This window comes from Cyprinus carpio, chromosome A19, assembly GCF_018340385.1.
Source record: "Cyprinus carpio isolate SPL01 chromosome A19, ASM1834038v1, whole genome shotgun sequence".
NCBI classification, from domain to species: Eukaryota; Metazoa; Chordata; class Actinopteri; order Cypriniformes; family Cyprinidae; genus Cyprinus; species Cyprinus carpio.
Window position 1 is genome coordinate 17,973,404 of NC_056590.1, and position 21,963 is coordinate 17,995,366.

The 21,963-nt window shown below is 36.5% G+C and overlaps 1 protein-coding gene across 4 annotated transcripts in view; it reads right to left on the reverse strand.

Annotated features, from left to right (window-relative positions):
* The window catches only part of LOC109107039 (rho family-interacting cell polarization regulator 2-like), a 59,390-nt gene extending 37,907 nt beyond the window's left edge, over positions 1–21,483 (reverse strand). For 2 of the 4 annotated variants that reach the window (XM_042776848.1, XM_042776846.1), the window contains exon 1: positions 5,026–5,256. In XM_042776848.1, coding sequence (XP_042632782.1) covers positions 5,026–5,104 — 79 coding nt within the window. In that variant the 5' untranslated portion in view covers positions 5,105–5,256. Of the gene's footprint in view, positions 1–5,025; positions 5,257–12,919; positions 12,939–21,241 lie in introns of those variants that run through there. The other 2 variants (XM_042776847.1, XM_042776850.1) reach the window with 2 other exon arrangements.
* Between the last annotated feature and the right edge of the window lie 480 nt (positions 21,484–21,963).

The window sequence follows — 21,963 nt, forward strand, 5'->3', positions numbered from 1 at the left end:
GGTTCTTATTCAGAACCGGTTCTGTTTTTTGAAAAGAACCAGAACTGTGAGCAATTTCAAACCCTGCTTCTCAATGTTCATACTATCCATCCTAAATAGTATGTGAGAATAGAATAAGTGTGTCCCAAAGCATAGTATGTTGAAAAGAGTATTCAATTCAATTCAATTCAATTCAAGTTTATTTGTATAGCGCTTTTTACGATACAAATCATTACAAAGCAACTTTACAGAAAATTAAGTTTCTACAATATTTAGTAGTAGCTTATCAGTGGTGACTGTCAGTTCATGTGTATACGGCAGAAATGTTCAGAAAAATCAATAAAAAGACGTAAACAAACAGACGATTAACACTATTAACAGCAATTATGCAATCAAACTTATAGCAAAATGTGGTATGCCAAAAGTCCCCGGATGGTCTACTATTTCAGGTCAATTTTTAAAGTGTGGATCCATGCACACTCTAATGGCTAAAATTGCCCACAATTCATTGTGCTTTGGCGAAGGATTCGGTCCAGAACTACTAACACAAATAAAATGAGTTAGAAAAACTACAAATGTAGCGGATGCACGCGATCGAAGGTTAGGTAGAGAGGTTTACAAAACTTTGAGTTACTCATTAACTGGCTCCAACCAATAGGGTATTGTTCGTTGATTAGAGTTTTTATTTGTTCAAGTTTGACAACTTTATTGCAGTGTCTAATTGCTTTTACAAAACAGTGGCAACAGAAATATCATAAAAGACCTGCAATATATATTATTATAAAATATAACATATTACATAATATACTATAAATGATCTGCAATAAGTAATCTAATGTGTTAATAATACTAGTAATAATAATAATAATAGTTATTATTTATTTATTATTATTATTAATAATAATAATGATGATGATGATTATGATGATACTAATAATAATACACAAGTTTTCCCAGCAATAATATAGTCAGTAAGTCTAACTGAAGGTGATTTACAGATAATATGGAAACCAATACAAGTTTAAACAAGACTCATCCAGTCAGATTTCAGACAGAGTAGTCTCATAATCTTATAATCAGTCCTATAATCAGTTTTACAATCTGTGGTAACTACTTTCATCTTGTTACTGTTAAAAGTGTCTGGTCTGGTGAATTAAACAGCAGTGCCACATCACTCACACATACTCTAAATCAGCCTCTGATAAAGATAAGCCATCAGCTGATGCCCGTCATACAGCCGTTTAGAGCTACAATCGCTCCTACAAATCCTGCTTTGCTGACATAGACACTGACATCATAGTTATTCATTGGCAGCTTTGGACATGTAGTGCAGAGTGATGATGACTGAGCACATTGTGTAGAGATCACAGTGCCAGTTCTGCAGATAACATCAGTTAAAGCCAGACGTAAATCTCTCCTAGCGGCACCACCATCCTGCATGAATCAATACATGGAGCAGCTCTGGGCTGAAATCAAATGCCACCACAGTGGGCTTTGCGGAAGCCCTTGAGGGGATACAGTTTCCCCAGCCTGAGTGCCATAGATCAGGAGGAGTACAAATTATTTGAAATCTGACACTGATTTTTGCACTGACTTGATTTGATTGACAGAAAACATGATTCAATCCAGCTTAAATGCTGTTCTTACATATACAGCAGCTTTTGCCTCACAATTTCATTGCAGCAATATCACATGAGCACTAAGCCAATCATAAAGTTCTTTAAATGAAAACACATAAACATTCCCAAACTAATTACGTTTATGCTTTGGAAACAATTAAGGAGTACATTAAATGTAATACTGCAAAATCAATATAGTCATAATAGCAGCTGTAATTATATATTAATGAAAAAAGGAGAGAAGGAACAATCTTAAAAGTGAAGGTGACACATTATAAAACAGCCTCATGAATATTAATTAGTTGACATGATATTAATCATGTGCTCAGTAGTTGCAACTGCTTTAGGTGGCACGTATTTTGGTTAGTCACTGGGTTAGGCTGTCATGGTATTGGAGACTAATATAAATTAATTTTATTCACGAAGACTCCACTAGTCACCGTGACCCAGGTATTCTGAGGTTATTCTCAGCAGCAGTGCTCATACTTTATTGCTTCAGGACTAGAGAACAGACTTTACTCTACTCAAAGAGCTGTAGTCAGCCACATAAAAAAACCCTCTTTGAATAACTCATGAAGCACATGCAAAGGAACACAAGTGTGTTTTTTGTTTCCATAAAGTTGGCCTTACTCAAACACTTTGTGATCGAATGAGGTTAAAGGAAAAAAAAAAAATAGGTGAACTGTAATAGTTTTTGGAGAAAGTTTATTTTAGGCTGCTTGCTGGTTGGCCTGTAGTGAACTGGAAACGATATGAGAGACTCTCATGAGCTGGTTTTATTGAATGGAGGTTAAATAATGGAAGATTTTTGAAGCCTTGGAAGTTAACAAAAGAAAAAAAATACATAAGCTGCATTATTATTGAAAAAAAGTGCTTGTGGCAGAAATATTTACATTTAAATTTGGTCATTCCAATCGAGTCGCACCTTCCACAGACCATTTGCATCACACTCAGATCCAAGATGAAGATTTAGATGTTTCTCTGTTGGAACAGATTTGGAGAAATTTAGCATTACATCACTTGCTCATCAATGGATCCTCTGCAGTGAATGGGTGCCGTCAGAATGAGAGTCCAAACAGCTGATGAAAAATGTCACAATAAAAACAAAAGGATGGGTGTGAAGTGAAAAGCTTTGTGTTTGTTCATCATTTCACTTCCAGAAAAAAAAAAAAAAGAGTCTTCTATCCAAAATATTGCTTTATAGCATTGAAAATGTTGTCTTGTCTGAGTCAGGAAAGAAATATACACAAATTAAGCACCGTTTACAAGCAAAAACAGTTCTAAACAAATATGTTGGTGGATTTTGATGTGAGAGGACAACAGGGGATGGACTTTTTCACTGGAGGAAGCAATATTATGAATTGTGGACTCGTATTTTGGCAAGAAGCAAGTGATGTAAGGCTGTACATTTCTCCCAATCTGTTACAACGAAGAAACAAACTGTACATCATGGATGCTCTGAAAGTGATACAATTTAAAGCAAATTTTGATTTTTTGAATGAACTATTTCTCTAATGTTGTAATTAACAAAATGCTAATTTAAATATATGATGCTTAGAAGTCTTTTTTGATGAGCTGGATTTTTAATGAGATGGAAAAGGACAGAGATAGTTTACTGTCAAATTCAGTTCCAATTTAGATTTTTATTTTTACTAATTTAATATTATGTCCAGTTTATTAAACCAGGTTAGCTGGACACCAAGTCAGGAAGGTCTCGTAAAACATGGCTGCATGATGCCCATGTGAAGGACATAAATCTTTTTGGTTCATTTCATGGTTCATTTCATCTCAAATATCAGTAATGTATGTCTGCTGACAACTACTTCCTGAAACACAATAAAGCATTTCCTACCATAGTAGTATAAATCTATGTATATTATCTTTAAATACCTGTATACAGTATATCGCTAACTATTCCATCTACATGTTTTTCTGCATTTAATACATGCTTCTGTTTTTGATGAACACTAATCTTTAAAAGCATGTGAGCATGATGGGTAATGTCCAACACATTCACACAATCACAGTCTATAAATAGACACATAGCGACACATTTCCACCCAATCCAAATTCAGTCAGTTCGAACCCTTTCGGGGGAAAGACCTGATCTATAGATCCTAGTCATAATATACAGTCAGGGAGTGAGTGAAATAAATCGCTTTCATCTCTCTTTCTCTCTCTATTCTCATACACAGACACACATTCATTCTCATGGAGTGAGTGAAATAAATCGCTTTCATCTCTCTTTCTCTCTCTATTCTCATGCACAGACACACATTCATTCTCATTCATTTCTACAGAAACAGCACAGTGGACATCTGCCAGAATAGAAACAGACTTTAAAAGGACAACTTTACCAATGAAGTGATTTTTATAAGGGATGTTCAGTGAGCTAACAAGTTTTTTCACAGCCTTTGATGCTAATGTAAAGCATTTAAACACTGAATAAGCAACAAAATGGGAATAATATTGGCCATGTTATCCAAAAACCAAAATGATTTGACATTTTCCCACTACTTTATATCTTTCAAAAGTCTGAGATCATTATTTTTTATACTTTATTAAGCAAGGATGCATTAAATTGATCAAAAGTGGCAGTAAAAACATTGATATTGTTAAAAAAGATTTCTATTTCAAATAAATGCTGTTGCGATTTCCATTTGAAATATTAATTATTGCTGTTGTTTTTTAAATTTGGAATATTAATTATTGTTTTTCGATTTCCATTTGAGTTTTTTTGAATGATATCTCTAAGTAATGTTTCTCAAGCACCAAATCCTCCACAGTGATAACATTTTAACTATATTAAAATACAAAACAGTTATTTTAAATTGTAATAATATTTCACAATATTACAGTTTTCTCCTCACTTAAACAAATCATAGCAGTTGTGCTTTGGCATGCTCATGCACTAGAAAAGAAATTGACATTACATTCATCTACTTAAAACTCATTTACAGAAAAAAAGGGACATCTTATCTGTTTGTGCTGCTCAAAAGTGTCATTTAGGAGCAACCATAGAGTAAATGCTCTTCAGAACGTTTGCAGGATCTACTAAATTCTTACAGTATGTTAATTTATGCACATTTCACAAACGGGAAATTTCTGCCCTCAAAAAGATCAACAAGCAACCTGTTTCTTCGCTTTGGAATATAAAACAGCACTTAAAGGAACATGTCTGATCATGTACCACCTTCTAAAATGCCGAACGGCTGCAGAGTTTCAGTTTCACAGCTGTACAGCTACATGCTCCTCCAAGTTATCAAACAGATCTACCAATGTACTTCAACACAGCCAAGAGTTATACAAGAACGCCCACTTGACGCAGTCGCTATTATGCTAAGATAAGACACATAAAAACTACATCTTCACAGGATTCACTCACAACCATGGCCTAAACTTCCCACCCGTCCCGGCTTGACCCTACCGTCATCATCAAAGACGTCCTCTGCCTCCTCACACATCAGTTCATTTAGGTCATCCTTCGTGATGTCAGGAAAGGCCATTCCGTCTTATCCTCTCTTTTGCTTAAGCGTTGGAGCAGTAACTATAGTGTAAAATTAAATCAGCATTCGGACTGCCCCCCCAGGTGAACGTGAAGCCCTGAGTAGAGAGGCGAGAGGCAGTGGACCGCTCTGAGCTTCTACTGAAGGCACCAAGTCGAGTGTGAGTGTGTGTGGGAGCCCACACCAACCAGGCCAAGTTTCATCAACAGAATGATTTCATAATCTCCTGTGTGAGTGTCAGAATGAGGGAGATAGTGTGTGTGTGCGTGTGGTAAATATGCAAAGTGTGATGTGTTTAGTGGAGGTCAGGCCGAAGCATCTTGAGAAGCAAACCTTGTGAAGTATTCATCTTGAATATAAGTTATTCATATGCTTACTTTATAAAAATCATTATAGGTTTCACAGCAAAAGAACTGCTTTGATGGTGGACATTTTTATAATAATACTAAAAGGCTTTTAACTAAGCAAAGCTGTGATCATGTTGATCATTTAGATGCCTTAGAAACTGGCATATCATATATGATGTAGGCTTTATGAGGTGCATAAGGTGACTCACTTACAATTTGGTGTGTGTTTGAAAGTTTCTCTCATGTTCTACACATCTAAAGTCTTTCTGAAATAGTAACTAGGCTGCAGTGGATTTAAGTCTTTCTCTTTAATTTTGGTGTGCCTCAGATGAAAGCTCTGTGGAACTGACCTAATGACAATCTCATTAACGGAGGGGTCAGCTCTCACACTCACAGTCGTATAACAGCAATTATTCACTTCAGGAGTCGTTTTTTTTTTTCGTTTTAAAAATGTCCTAAATAGAGGAACCAAAATAGATCCACCCACACTCGTCACGTTTCCAGGAAACATTTTGATGTGATTGCTCCATCCTTTCAAAACTAATGGTGTTTGCTAAGGCAAGAATCACTATTACTCTTATTATTATTATTCAAACGCAGAGTTTGGAAATGGAACAGTATTAAACTGTGAAATGTAAGTCATCCTGAGCAGTTGGTGCTATGGACACGAAGGATACATCAAATTATGCTTTTCCAAACAAGCAGACTTGTGCTTCTCACCTGGTGGACAATAAAGTCTCACCTGACATCAAATAAATTCTATTAGCAAAAACTAATTTTAAATAAAGAAACAATAACAAGTAAACACCTAGCAAATGAACTCCTAGAACTACCTACATATTCCATATTTGATGTAAATAAATAACACATTTACATTAGACTACTTATCACCTACTACACCAAATAACCTGGTATAAACTCATTAACTGAAAGAAAAGTGAAAAGTCTGTTGAAAAAACACATACAAACAAACCGTATTTACTAATAATTTATTATTTATGTGCACGGAAAAAATGTTCTTACATAACTTTTCGCTTGATTACGGACAGGTCTGTATGCCAGTAGCCTAACAGGCCTAATAATAAGTGGCGTACATGCATAAACTTTTTCCTACCTTTGTTGAAACGTTGATAAATCCATATTATTCCAAATGATCAACTAATTTGCAAGAAATCTGCCAAATCATATCCATATAAGGCCTTACCGTACCACCTCACGTCCCTCTAAGTCCAGCTCAGTAGCGTTGTCTTGTTTGAGTGCACTCACATGGCGATAAGTGAATTAAACCTATTGTTCGAAAAAAAGCTTTGAAGCACTATATGACTCCTGTAAAATTAATCTTAATGAGATGGGTCAGGTCTAGTTTTCTTCACATGGTTAAAGTTTATTCTTGTAAACAGATTAAAACCTGGGGCTAGTTGCTATCCCCAGAAGTCTCCCTGATACTACAACTATGCAACTAAAATTCACTAATATGTGTTAATATTAAGACAGATGAGTGCATTGAGTTTTTCTTGTTTTTTTTAGACTGACACGCTTATCATTGTAGTTTATCAGTGGAATATATATATATTGGAGACGTACCATAAAACTATTTTTGTTAATATACATGCACAACTATAACCACTGGTGAAATTTTAAAAGTGAAATTTTAGTCCCTTTCAGTACATATTTGTACCTAAAGTGTACATATTAATACCTTTTGAAAGGGCACAGGTTTTCTGAGGTTGTATAACAATATGTATAAGAATAATAAACGTTTTAAATCAGCTGAGCAGTTATTTGATGTATATAGGGTGTTCTTTTAAAACTTTAAAGCATATCTCATCTATACTGTACTGTACATAAAATGAAATGTACAAATTCCACATTTAAACAGTCATTGCCTTGTATTTATTTCATATAAAATGAAGTCTTTTATGTCAATACAGGCTCATCAACAGTCTGTCCTGTCGTAATTATGTTAGCTGTTAGTCATACCACTGAGAATGAGCAGCTATCATACTGACACAAACACACACACACACACACACACACACACACAAACACACACACACACACACACACACCTGCTGTTATCAGCACATCCCACACACCACAGGCTGCCCTGGGTAAAAACAAGAAACACACTCTATGAAAAATATCAAACAAAAGCCTTTGGGAAGCAGGAAAGTAATCCGCACAATATCTCCACAAAGTTAGTTTGTTAAACAGTTTAATAGAGAAGCTAAAATCCATTTCTACAGTGATTCTGCTGTGTTTATATATATATATATATATATATATATATATATATATATATATATATATATATATATATATATATATATATATATATATATATATATACACACACATACACACACATTCAATATGCATACAAGCCAAGTCAGAAAGTCAACGTTATTTTTAAAATGCTTTATACAATATAGATTGTTTCAAAGGAGCTTCAAAATAGTATCAAATTCAAATTCTGCTGTAAAGCAGCTCTAACAAGTAAATTATACAGCTCGAGTCAGTTCAGTATTGATTCAGTTCAGTTCAGAGTTGAACTAGTTTTGAAAGACGTGTTTGCTTTTGTAAGATATATGTGTGACGTTTTGCATGTTGTGTGTGTGTGTGGTTTGTGATTTTGTGTGTAGAGTTTTGAGAAATGGAGCCATAGTTTCACTAAATCTGATTCAATGCACAGGCCGGTCTGCCTATAGTGCTTGCTGAGTCTGTTTGCACATTTATTTTGAGGGAATGCTGGAAGAAGGTCAGGAAATGTAAATTAAAAATTAAAGTCAATTTTGAGCACCCTTGTGATCAAAAACAGCTAGCGCTGTTTGTCCAAAATAACAGTAAATGACAGATAGTTTTCCTTCCTAAAAGCTCTTCAGGACTGTATTTCATGTCAGGGTCACCAGTGCAACCACAAGGGGAGGAGTCTTGTTTTCTTTCTGATTTTAACCTCTCAGTGACCCAAAGCCACTTTGCAAAGCCTCACTGCTTACTCAGAAGGCATGGGAAAGAGGGCACAAGCAAAGTGACGAACAGTTTTACTGAACCACACCCTGTCAGTTTCAATATAACTATTGTTTTTACCACTAAACTACTTTTCATATCCCCAAGGGCTTTTAAAGGACCAATGTAAAAAGTGAGTCAAAAACATACTTTATTCTATGAGACTGAATGCATAATTTTCACAAAAATGTTTTCATTGAAGCTGAACCATGTTACTGCTAATTTCATGTTACTATAAGCTATGACACTAAATGACTACCCTTGTACATGTAAAAAAAATGGTAATACTAACAAGTAACTAGCAAAAATGCCTCTGAACATACAGGTAAACTCCTATTTAGTTTGATATTGTTCATAAATAATCATGTGTGTTACATAAGCTGCCAACATCCTCATAATGCTCCCATTACAATTTAGTATTCACTGAAGATGCAGTATATAAAACCTTCTTATTCAAAGTACTTTGTGGTCATGAAATCAGCAATTTGTTGCACTTTAATTAATTACTGCTAAACATGGGAGGTGGGTATTTAAAGGGACAATATAACATAATCTTTATGAACAGGACAGGCTTTGGGTGGAGCAGCTTCTGTGGTTTGCATCACATCCGTTCTCACACAAACAGGTGACCAGAGAGAAGGGCTGTGTTTGCAACAGGGGGCGGAGAGAGAGAGAAAGAAAGAAAGAGGGAAGGAAAAGAGCCACACCCAGATATCTCTAGCATGTAGATTTTGGTTAAGAGAAATATTGGTCATACCTTAGTTGTGCCAGAAGTTCACACATTTACCACTTCTTGAAAAACAAGAAATATAGGCACAGCTAAAAAAGTGAAACGGTAGACATGGGGTAAAATGACACCAAAATTGAAGTAATGTTGGTCAAACAAATAAGATCTCCATTAGACATATTAGTAACACATGATCTGTTAATGCCTGCCCAAAATTTATTACAATAAAAATTTTACAACCATTAAACATTTTCATTATCAATTTTTTAACGATTATTTACACACTTAATGCAAAAAACAGCTCTCCATCTACAAATGAACATAAGGCTTCTCTGTAACACCATATTAGATGCAAACAGCCTTACCACATCACTAGAGAGAGAGAGAGAGAGAGAGAGAGAGAGAGAGAGAGAGAGAGAGAGAGAGAGAAAGGGTAAAAAAAAAATGTGAATAGGCCTTTTCTGTTGAGCAAACTAAGTACAACAGTTAAATAAAAAATAACTATAGCAAACCATATATCTAAAATACCTATTGTTCATATTAAATGACAAAAAAAATATTAAGTAGATGTATTATTTTATTTGTTATATATAAATATTTCAAATAATTATTAATTATTTGATGTAATTTAAATTAATGGTTTGCTACTGGTGACAATACTTGCTAACTACTAACTAGCAAAATAAATAAATATTAGATAAATTTAATAAAATAAATTAATATTTACGGAAATATAAATATTAGTGATTGGTTTGTTATTTGGTGAGATTACCAAAACAAACAAACAAACAAATAAATGAATGTTATTTAATATTTAAATGGTTGTTAAATTGGTTTGCTATTGGTAAGATTACCAAAATATCCAAATTACCAAAATTGAATATTAATATCTGCATATCAATATTAGTTATTGTTTTGCTATTTGGTGAGATTATCAAAACAAACAAATAAATAAATGTAATTTTATATTTAAATATAAATATTGGTGATTGGTTTGCTATTGAAGATTAAGCAACTAAGTAAGTTAATAAATAAATGTAATTTTATATTTAAAACATACATATTAGTGATTGGTGATTGGTTTGTTATCGGGGCGATTACAAAAATAAATACTTTAATTTAAATTTATATCTGAATATTAATATTGTATATAAATATTAGTGATTGGTTTGCTATTGAAGAGTAAATAGATGACAGACAGACAGACAGACAGACAGACAGACAGACAGACAGACAGACAGAGATACAGACAGAGAGAGAAAGAGAGACAGACAGAGAGAGAAAGAGAGACAGACAGACAGACAGAGAGACAGAAAGGAGGGAAGACAGACAGACAGAGACAGACAGACAGACAGACAGACAGACAGACAGACAGACAGACAGACAGACAGACAGACAGATAGATAGATAGATAGATAGATAGATAGATAGATAGATAGATAGAAAATGAAACTCTCTTCATCCCTGAACATGCTGAGAACTGTTTGGTGCTGGGCTCTTAGTTTTCCATCCTAGTACTGAGTGTGAGATTCTCATGTGGAGTTCCAGGACTCCAGACAAGGAGCTCTTTTCCAGTTTATCTACATGAGAATGTTCTTTCCCAGCATGCCTGGCGAGGCTGTCACCCTCTGCTCATTCAGCCTAGCCAACCCAGGCATCTTGGCATTCCTCAGTGGGCCCACATCCTGTTTTTAAAACAACGATGAGCCATGGTAACATCCCAGAATCCATCAACACGAAACCCCAAACCCCCAGGCCTCACAGACTAGAGTGCTCTTGAAAACCCCGGGACCCCTCATTTAGGATTGCACAATGTTGTTGTCCCATCTGTTCAAGTAATGTGTACCTGTTGGGAAGCTACTTTTGTAATACAACATAATGTTAAATGAGGCGTCATCACCCTTTTTGTGCATGATTTACGGACTTCACATGTGTCAGAGTTGTTTTGTAATCATTCCTGCGGGCTGCTGCTGGTTTCTTTAGGACTGAATTTATTAGAATGACTCATTTGTGATCGTCAGCTTTTTGGAGACAAAATGAAACTGGTAAAGACCATAGACTGTATAAAAACAAGACACAGCATTCTGCCATCTGTCGTCAGGCTAACAAGATTACCGCTGATAAATATTCATCAGACATGCATCCAAAAACTGTGCAAAAAGATTTTTTACAAAACATAAAATTAGAATTAAATGAAATTACAGTATTATGGATGGTTGCTATGCAGTTGCTAATATAAGTGTTGTTACTGTTAACTAAAACGATTAAAACTGGTTTCATCTATTTTATTTCAGCTTTATTTGAAAAAAAGCTGAAATAAATAAAATATAAATATTAGATAAACTAAACCTATAAATATCACAAAAGTGCATAACAAAATTACTAAAAACTGTAAGGGTATATACAAAATACTAAAATAACACTGGCTAACATGTTCTAAGTACTTCGCATGTTGGCCAAGTATTTGATATTTTACATTTGGCTTGGATCCCTCCCTCACTGGAAGGTATGGGAATTTTTTTTTTTTTATATTATAACCTAAATCCGATCACATAAAAAAGGAAGAGCACACTTTTTCCACACAAATGGTATTATAGACATTGAGTGACATGAAGTGAGTTACATGCTGAAATTGAATACTTTGGGCTAATGGTGTGTTGAATCGTTAACCCTGAGTATCCAACACTAATTAACTCTTAGTCAAATGACCTCCCTGTTAACAAGAACTCTGCAGAATATCTGCTGTTTCATTTCAAGCTGATTTTTTCAACATTAGGATCTAATACACAGAGAAAAACAATCTAAAAACCCCTGAATCATTCTAAAGATGTTCATGAATTAATTAAAACTAAGATACCTCATTATACACAAAGGTCACTCTAGCATTAAGAAAAATTGAACAAGCAAGCAGTAAACAAGGACCCTATTTTGCCCTGCTGTGTTTTTTAAATTTTGTTGAACCTGGTGCACTCATGCTACACACAGGCACATAAATTCCTTTCCAGCAGGGGCCACTCAGGATTACTGACATTGCAATCAAAGACTGTGTCTGTGTGGGTTTGTTCAATCCTGAGAGGACCCGCTATGGTTGATGATGCTGTGACTCTGTTTGAGGGCCCTTACCTGCATCAGCATGCATGAATGGCCCCTTTTGTTTTCTAATATCCGGGCCATGTGGTCATTATGGTCTTGGGTAACTATCAGTAACATCCCTGGATGTCTAAATGCCTCATGTAATATCTTTCCAAAGCAGAGCCACAGAGAGGGTGGAAGATGGTGCAAATATAAAGAAGGAAACGAAACAGCAAGAGGAGCGTGAACGAATCACATCTCTGTAACCTAAACCTCTCTGAGGTGCGTAACCTCCATATCAAGCATCCAGTATTAGCTCCAGAGAGGCGTGTTGCCATGGAGTGGGAAAGTATAAATGTAGAAAAAGAAAGGAAGCCAAAAGCAGAAAATAAAACAAAACCAAACACATAGGTCTCAAAACAGTATAACAATTAATCTGTTTAATGAAAAGAAGAGTCCTCAAGATCAAGAATAATTCTCAATTTAAATCAAATCAAACATCAATTGCATAACTTGTATTTCAGCTTGTATTTTCATAACCATAAACATGGAGCTGCAGGTAACCACATCATTGCTGATATTCAGACCAACAGCATAATGCGAATGTAATGCTGATTTTATACAACAGTTAAATAAACAAGAAGTAAATATTGAGTAACTTACATACTACACACAGTATTGCCATTTCCTTTTTTCGTTTCTGCACCACCTTCAAAAATTCTTCAAAGCAAAGCCACAGCAGAACCGCTCGTGTCTCTGAGCAACACAGAGTAGTTGTGTTTTTGTTCCTGAAGTGTTTTTGAACAAATCAATGACTCATGACTCACCCATAAAAACGTATTGTGAACCATTCGTTATGGTGTTCAAAACAGCATACTAGCATACTGCTTTTACTATTTCTGCCATATGTATGAGCCTAATACCTAAACTTGCAGTCTTTGCCCTTCACCAATTGCTGATTTTCCGTATTTAGCCCAAGCGTTCGAGTGTGTAGAACATTTAATTACCTGATGTGAAACACACTTTATTTACACATTTTGAATTTCAATACTTTGCACTTTAAAATAAACTTCTAAATATCTGCTCAGTAGCTTCTAATTAAATGATAAAAAGCAATGCACAACACGTTTTGTTTTACTTCCAAATTGTATGTAATATCTCATTAATTTAACTTATACTGATAGGTTTTCTTCAACATCATGCAATTTCGGAGCACAAGACTGCAAGTGTGGGTCTTGGGACAGGCCAATATTACAGAGTAAGAGTTAAGTTATTACGCTCTTACAAATATAGCTACTCACTTGTTTCATTCCTGAACAAAGTATCATTTAATAAATGTACATTAATGATTCTAAAATGAAACTATAAAACACTTACATTGTTAATAACTGAGAAAACGTCATCACAGTCAGTGAAAACGGTTCATACACAAAATGACAAAGTGACACAAACAGTGAAACGTCATTGTACTGTTGGAACATTGCTTAGCCAATCAAATTCGAGAACCGTAACAAACTGTTGTATAATACTATTTAGTGTTTCCTTTTCCATTGCCCTCAAAATGACCAAAAATATGCCCTTGTTACAGACAGGAAGCTTTCTTCATTTTCTCAATGACCGCTAAAGTTTTTGTGGGCAACAAGTGCAATCTTCACATTGTGAAATGTTTTCTCTGAAAGTGGCAGGCTTTAGAGAATCACCCTCTTAAGTGCAATCTAACCTTACAGTGTGGAGACTGAAGTATTCAAACCTAACACTTTGAATATCGATATGACAACAATGACTCTTAGCAACACCACAGACTGCTTTTGCGGCATGTTTAATGTTCAGCCGTCCTCTCTCTGGAGGATTCTTGTGCCTCATTGTTAGGCCTCTCAGATGGCAATATTAAGTAACAGTCATTGTCAGCGCGCTAGTGTTAAACCGTCGGCTGCCATGTGGCAGTATGCTAAGCTGCATGAATGGATCTTCCTGAAATAAGTGTGCGTGTGGTTAAAAGGGAATTGGTTGTGCCTCCTAAGTACACTTTTGAATTATCATCGGACACTATGAATCTCCTATCTGGTCAGAAACAAATAACCAATACAAGCGCTAATCGTACAAAGCATTAACGAAACATAAAATGTAATTTTTGTGCATTTACTACAGGATAAGCTGAAACATTGTCCACTATCATGCAACCATGGCAAGAGCTCATGTGGGTGGACACACAAGTCTCTGGAGTGTTTCTGTGGGTGGAAATGCTATTCAGGCTCTGATCAGAGCGCTAATCTGTCTGATTGTAGACAGACATTCATGTCAAATAGGACTCTTAGAATAACGTTGTCTGTTTCAGACTTCTCAGAAGGGAACTGGGTTATCAAATGAGAAAGAGGTCTATTTTTGGCATCTAACTTTCTTCAGTGATTTGTCACAGCTGCTCTGATGAAACAGATGTCTCTGCTAAAAGAATCAGAGAGAGCAATGAGATCATTTTGAACGCTTGAATATGGTAAAGAATCAGTGTGTCACTGTGATTTTTTTAGGGTTAAATACTAGTTGACCTCTTTTCCCACAGTCCCATATAGACTTCCATTGTAGCTGGATTCCTCAATTTTTTTAAATTTATTTATTTTTATTTATTTTTTTGTTCAGGTTAGCCTGCTGGTAGATGCTGTAAATTACTCAAATATTTAATTATATTTTCCTGATTTTAAACTATCTTAGAAAACTTTGGGGTCAGTAATAAAAAAATCCTTTATTCAGCAATAAAAGCATTAAAATGTATCAAAAGTTACAGTAAAAAATGGTACAAAGCACAACTGTTTTCAATATTGATAAGAAATGTCTCTTGAGCAGCAAATCAGCATATTATTACAATGATTTCTGAAGGATCATGTGACACTGCAGATTGGAGTAATGATGCTGAATATTCAGCTATCACTGGAATAAACTGAATTGAAAACATATCTTTTTTTTTTTTTAAGAAAACAGATTTCAAATGGTCTTATTTCTTTGTTTTTGACAAATTGAGAGACAAGCCAAAATTATAGTCACATATGCCATTAATAGAGTTTAACTTTAAAGGGGTCATATGATGCTGCTAAAAAGAACATTATTTTGTGGATTTGGTGTAATGAAATGTGTTTATGCGGTTTAATGTTAAAAACATTTTTTTTTACATATTGTGTATTTTATTTTTTCTTCTGTGTGCCGCGTTTTGTGAAACATATATTTTTTCAAGGCTCATCTCTCTGAAAAGCGAGGTGTGCTGTGATTGTGCAGCTATCCAGCGCGTTGTGATTGGCCGAATGCCTCGAGCGTGTGACGGAAATGTTATGCTTCTTAACATATTGTGATGCCTCGTCCAGCCGGAGCGACGAGACATAAACATAAAACCCATTATAAATGTGATATAAACATGATTTCTAGTCGTGTTTTCTTTTGGAAGGCAAAAACAAAGTATTTTCGATTTCTCAACGAAACAGCATCACACACCGCGGCCTTGAGTGAGCAGAGGCCGGAGGCCTAGAGTGAGCCGTGGTCTAGAGTGGTCTACAAAGCACAACTGTTTTCAATATTGATAAGAAATGTCTCTTGAGCAGCAAATCAGCATATTATTACAATGCTTGAGTGAGCTGCGGCCAGCTTGAATGAGCAGAGGCGGGCGTCTTGAGAACGGTGCCGGATTCTATGAAGGAGTGTACCTTGTGCTTGCAGCAACCACATGTGACGACCCCGGGCTGGACGCCGCCTCGTCCACGGTGAAAGCAGATTCAGCGATCCACAGTGCAAAGTTGATGTATTTCCTCTGGGACCAGCATGGATCAGCTCCAGGCATGACGAAGCAGATATCATCCTCTTTTGGAAGGCCAAACAAAGTAGTTTCACTTTCACAGTGAAACACACAGTGTCTATACGATATGGCCGCGGCGGCAACAACAATACTACAGTGAGAATAAAAGGTATGCCTTCTTTCTTTGCATGAACATCTGGGTGGCGTTATGCAAATCTTCCCACATACTGATGCAGATATGTGGGGGGCGTGTTAGAACGAGCCGTTTCGGGGGGCGTGGACGAGTATTAAGTTTTATAAAGAATATCTCTTTGGATTTGAGACTTTAGTCTTTGCAACTTTACAGATCTTCTTTGTTCACCAAGAGCTTGTAACACTCCAAAAAGAAAGGAAAAAAATTAAATTGCATCATATGACCCCTTTAATTTATTGTCCATTTATTGATAACTGCCTCTGCTAGACTAATATAGGCCTATATACTGACACTAGAAGAAGACATCAAGCAAGTCTGCTTTACTTATCTAAAAGACTGATCAAAACCTTGAAAAGACTCAGGGGTCAACCAGGGTGAAAATCACTGTTGAGCAGATCCGATAAATCACTGTAAGCAGACGTCTCTTTGAGGATGTACTCGGGGTGTCTTGTCAGTTTGCTTTACTCCTCACAAAGTCTTTCCCTTACGCATGGATCAATACTGCACCTTTATCCAAATCTTCAGCAAGAGCCTCAGAGGAAATTGAAGGCAGCCAACCCTCATCCTAATTCTAGCAACAATAGATTCCATATAATCATGCACTCTGCAGGTGTTTCATCCATTATCCTTTTTCAGATTTTCCTCGTCCATATTTTTTGTTCTCTTCAAAGACCATCTCTGTAATTAAAGTCAGACAGCAGACAGCTCTTGCCCCATGGACACCACAGGCTGTGATACAGTCTAGAGCTCTGGGGTCCTTCTCCACTCCTCAGAGACCTTCAAGCCCCTCATGTGGAGAAGACAGAGTCCTTGCTCCCCGCACAGTGCTGCCTTTTGTCTTGCTGGTACAAACACATCTTCAACATGTGTGTCTAGAAATAATGGTCCAGACTACCCAGATCCACACTTCACAGAGATGAAAGGAGTCTCTGAAATGAAATAAGCCCCCCCAAAAGCTCTGAGTGTATGCATACATGTGTTTCATCCTTCAAAAAACGGTGGGGCGTTCCTAACAATTAGTTTTAATATGATTGGAGTGGGCTTCAATTCACACAGATTATCTTTTTATCTACAGTCCACGGCGAGCCTTCACCCTCTTCTCAGACACAAAAGAGACAGACGCACAGTGGAATCAGCAATTATTTTAAGACTCAACCGAAGCAACTGAACAGAGTGCATATGTGTTGTAGAGCTTCCACTCAATTGTCAACAAAAATGATAGTCATAGATGCCATTAAGAAAGAAAGAAAGAAACCCAGCCCATCAGAAACGCAGTCTGCCAGTGAATGATTTTGCACAATAGGATTAGCAACATCAGCTGGGCTGACATGTCTTTGGGGGATCTGGGTTTAAAAAAAAAGTACATGTGGTCAAGTAAAAAGAGCAGAAGTTACCAAAACAAAGGAAATTGCTTTCAGCATTGTAGAGAGCAGCATGTTTCCTTCATCTTTGCTAATTTTTACCAATCATACTCTCTCCAAAACCCAGATACCCAAAAGGGCGCACTGCACTCACAACAAAATGGATAAGCGCATGATCTTATACATAAATATTAAACCATTTTAAAAGGCTTAAAAATAAATATGGAGTGACTGATTTAATCTTTGTCATTGAGTACTCTTGTGGTTCACATTGAGTTCACAGTTTTCATGTTTATGTTTCCTTTAATGTATTTTTCATGGTAAATTATCCATTGTTTTTCTTCAGTTTTGCTATAAAGGTCAAACAAAATGATATTCAATCTCACATTAGACCCTTTTAACATTAAATATAGCATATATTCAATACCTTAGTCACAGTTTCCACAGAAACAGAAGAAACAGAACACCATTTTTAAACTAAAAACAATTAACTTTTTACATATTTTGGCCATTCATTTATATGACAGCGGCATTTTGGGTGCCTGAAAAAACAAACTTTTGAAAAGGGATTTCAAAGTGCAATTATGAAAACAATGCCATTATTGTCACTGTGTAAACTAAAAACGCAAATTCGCAATATTTTGTTCAGCCTGCAGGTTTGCGCAAGCGTGTAGTGTTTTTACTGGCCTGGCATGCATAATGCAGTGTTTATAGTCGTTTTCGTGGATCTATGTGAATGGGGATCCTTTTGACAATTTTGTCTTCTGTGCTCAAGACTTTAAAAAACTTTTCCATTTTGGTACATCATTGTCATGCAAATGTACCCTAAAACAGAATGGCAGGCAGGACAAAAACTCTTAAAAATATTTTTTTATGGCATGTCATGGTGTTGTATAGCACTTGGTTAGGGCACAGTGTAACAAACCTCAGGACTCAAAGGGTGACAAAGTTACAGTACCTTGAAATGTCTCTGCCATTAAACCAAAAACAGTTGCAAAAAACATTTGGACCTTCGCTAACTTGCTTTGCTAGGCTATCTGCAAACTATCGCTCTATTATGACAGTAGCAATCCTAAAACTGTCCTAAAAAAGTAGCATCTGCATTCACACAGGCTACTTTCATACTGTGTGAATTAAGTTTAGGGCCTAAAATAACACTTCAGAATTCTGATTCAGAATTGTGAATGCACCCTCCCATTTTCTGAAACAACATCTGTGAAATACAGTAGGCAGCCAACTCTTACGTAGCATGTCTGAGATAAATAGCATTGCACAGATCAGATGCTGCCCAAATGAAAAACAGGCGGAAATTAATACCAATCTGGGAGAATTCATGGCACATGGTCAACATTCCCAGAGCAGCAGCAGCAGCAGCTGTTATGTTTAGGTTTGTACAGGAATGATTTGCACCTTAGCTGCAGAGCTAAAAAAAAAAAGAAAAAAGAAAATGGTTGTTGTTAATTAGCTATGCAAAGGGATTCTGAGGACATGGGTTCCCTCCCTGCTGAAAAAACTGCATATGCTGGTTAGGTATGTTTTGACACTGGGATGCTGTTTATGCTGGTCCTTTTGCTGGTTTATGCTGGTGGTGTGTTGGCAATGGGATGTTTTTTGCCAGCAAAAGGACCAGCACAAACCAGCATAAACCAGCAAAAGGACCAGCACAAACCAGCATAAACCAGCAAGCACCAGCATAAACCAGCAAAGGACAAGCATAAACCAGCAAAGGACCAGCATCCCAGCATCAAAACATACCTAACCAGCATATGCTGTTTTTTTTCAGCAGGGCTCTGTTTTCCCAGGGCATTCGGCTGATGAGCCTGAACTAAATCTTTTCTGTCACACGGAAAACAGGATTTCATCTCTGTTTCTCTCTCTCTCCTTCCCTTGGAGGTAATGCAAACATGGTTAGGCGCTGTACTCATTTTGACATGGGGTGGTGAGATCCAGACAAAACTACGAGCAAATTAACATCGTGTCCTATTTAATAAACATCTGATTAATTTTACAGGATTATGCTCGTCTGAGTCCAAGCCAAGACTGCTAGGTTCAGTATGAGTAATCTGCGGCTTACCAGAGAGGAAGAGGAGAGCGTCCCCTGCAGTTAACTCACAGTTACACCAATCCAGACACACAATTATGCCACAATTATCATTCTTAAGCTTAAATGTCACAATAAAACACATTAAGGCATTTCTAAGTTGCCCATATTTGCATATTCTGTACTTGGCTGTGTATATAAGCATTTCCACAGTGATGAAGGGCAGACTAAACTGCATCAATTTATTCAGTCCACTCAACTTAATGCACACATTTTATGAGTATTTCTTGGGTGACTTAGGTGTGGTTATAATGTTTCTTTTTATTTATCTCTCTCTCTCTCAGACACAGACAAGAGTGCTGAAGAGCACAACACACAGACATCAAATTACACAAATTTAAATATGTAAATGTTTCTTATTGAACTAGGGCTAGAAAACAGCGAACCTCAAACAAAATTTAAACTAGTCCATGCTTGCAACCAAAAAATATACATAATATAGTATGTAATAGAAAATATTCTCAAGGGACTGAATCCTTTCAAACTTTAAATTATAATTTCAGCAAACTTGCTATTAAAAGCTATATATATATTTTTTTTAATGAACAGCTCTTGAAACTTGTGTAAAAAAGTTTGAAAACCAGCAGCTTTGTCTTAATTACAGTAGAACATACTAGGTCTGTGACCAGCAGACCATTTTGAAGTTACAGGTTTTAAGATGTTTTTTTTTTTTGCTTGCATTATGGGTTAGGGTTAGGGTTAGGGTTATAACATCTACCATTACAAACTAACTGCTTAAGCTAACCAGCCAAACCTTGATCCCTTGTAGTCTGAAATCTGTGAGCTAGGGGAACATTTTGATTAACTGGACACTGACTAGTTTTGTAACTCAACACTATGGGCTAAAACTATGACACATTAAACTTCTTGTTATTTCACATCTGAGTGAACCGCTGGCTACACAAGTCTGCCACTAATCTGAAGAACACATCACCAATCAGCAGCGCTGGCCTTCAGCCAATCAGAGCCCAGCGTGAGTCAGAGCGTGTCCAACACTCGATCCCGGACACCCATGGTGTTTATCTCTGAGCAGAAAGTGACTAGAAGACGAGTCATTGTGGACACTGTGTACCTTCACACTCCCTTCATGCTCTCCCTCCTTGTCTTTACACACAAACGTGAACACAGACCCGTACAAAATACATACAGGGCAAAATTTCTGACACATTGTTATCAGTCAAGGTATGATATGGATACCATCAGGATATTGTTTCAGGAGCCATTTACACTCTTAAAAAGTAAGATTCCAAAAGAAGGTTTTTGCTGTGATACCATATAAGAACCATTTTGGTTCCACAAAGAAAATTTCAGTGAACAAGTTTTCTTTGTGTGAACAACATTTCTAAATCTAAAGAATCTTTTTTCACTATAAAGAACCGTATCAATAGAAAGGCTCCATCGATATTAAAGGCTATTCATAGAACCACAGATGCCACAAAGAACCTTTATTTTTGAGAGTCTATAAGAATAGACCATTTACACTGAGAAAAGATGTATTCATGAACCCTTCTAGCGTGTTCTTTCACACACACACACATGAACATATCACACTCACTGTTGAACTTCCTGTGACGGGCCCGGGCCCTCCAGCGCCGGTCGCGGATCCAGTGCAGCTTTCGCGACAGTTCCATGACTGTGCGCCAGATCGTGGCCACAGGACGTCATTGACCGGCATCAGCCCAAACTTCTCCTCTTGTCCCCCAAACATGAGCTCATATCCAAAGCAAACATTGGACCCTTTGGGGTCTTTGTCCAGTTTTCAAAGTGGACTCTCTCTCTCCGGCTGCGTATCTCTTGTCTCAACAAGTCTGTTTGCGTTGCCTGAGATCTATATTTTATGCATGAGTCAGGGGAACTCAACTCCCTCTGCCGCTCACACACAGACGCCACTCAGCTTGTCTTGATCCAGGGAGCACCAACTATCCATGGCTGGTATCTGGGCACACACAGAATTGAAACGTGACTCTAGTCGTCTACACACAGAAGATGGGATTGGATACCAGACAGAGAGCATGTACTATATATTTGACTCCTTTATGCACCTTAAAGGTTTATTTCAGTAATATATTTCAGTAATGTCTATGCAATCTGGCATATCCCCGCACTCTCAAGTGGAAAACTTTTTTGACTCCTTTATGCATCTTACAGTTATTTTTATAAATGTTCCTTGGCTACTAACTTCAACCAAAACTATCAATCAAAATCAAACTAAATTTAAAAAGAAAACTGAAAATAATAAAGGCTATTTCAAAAGTTATAATAATAATAATATTGTAT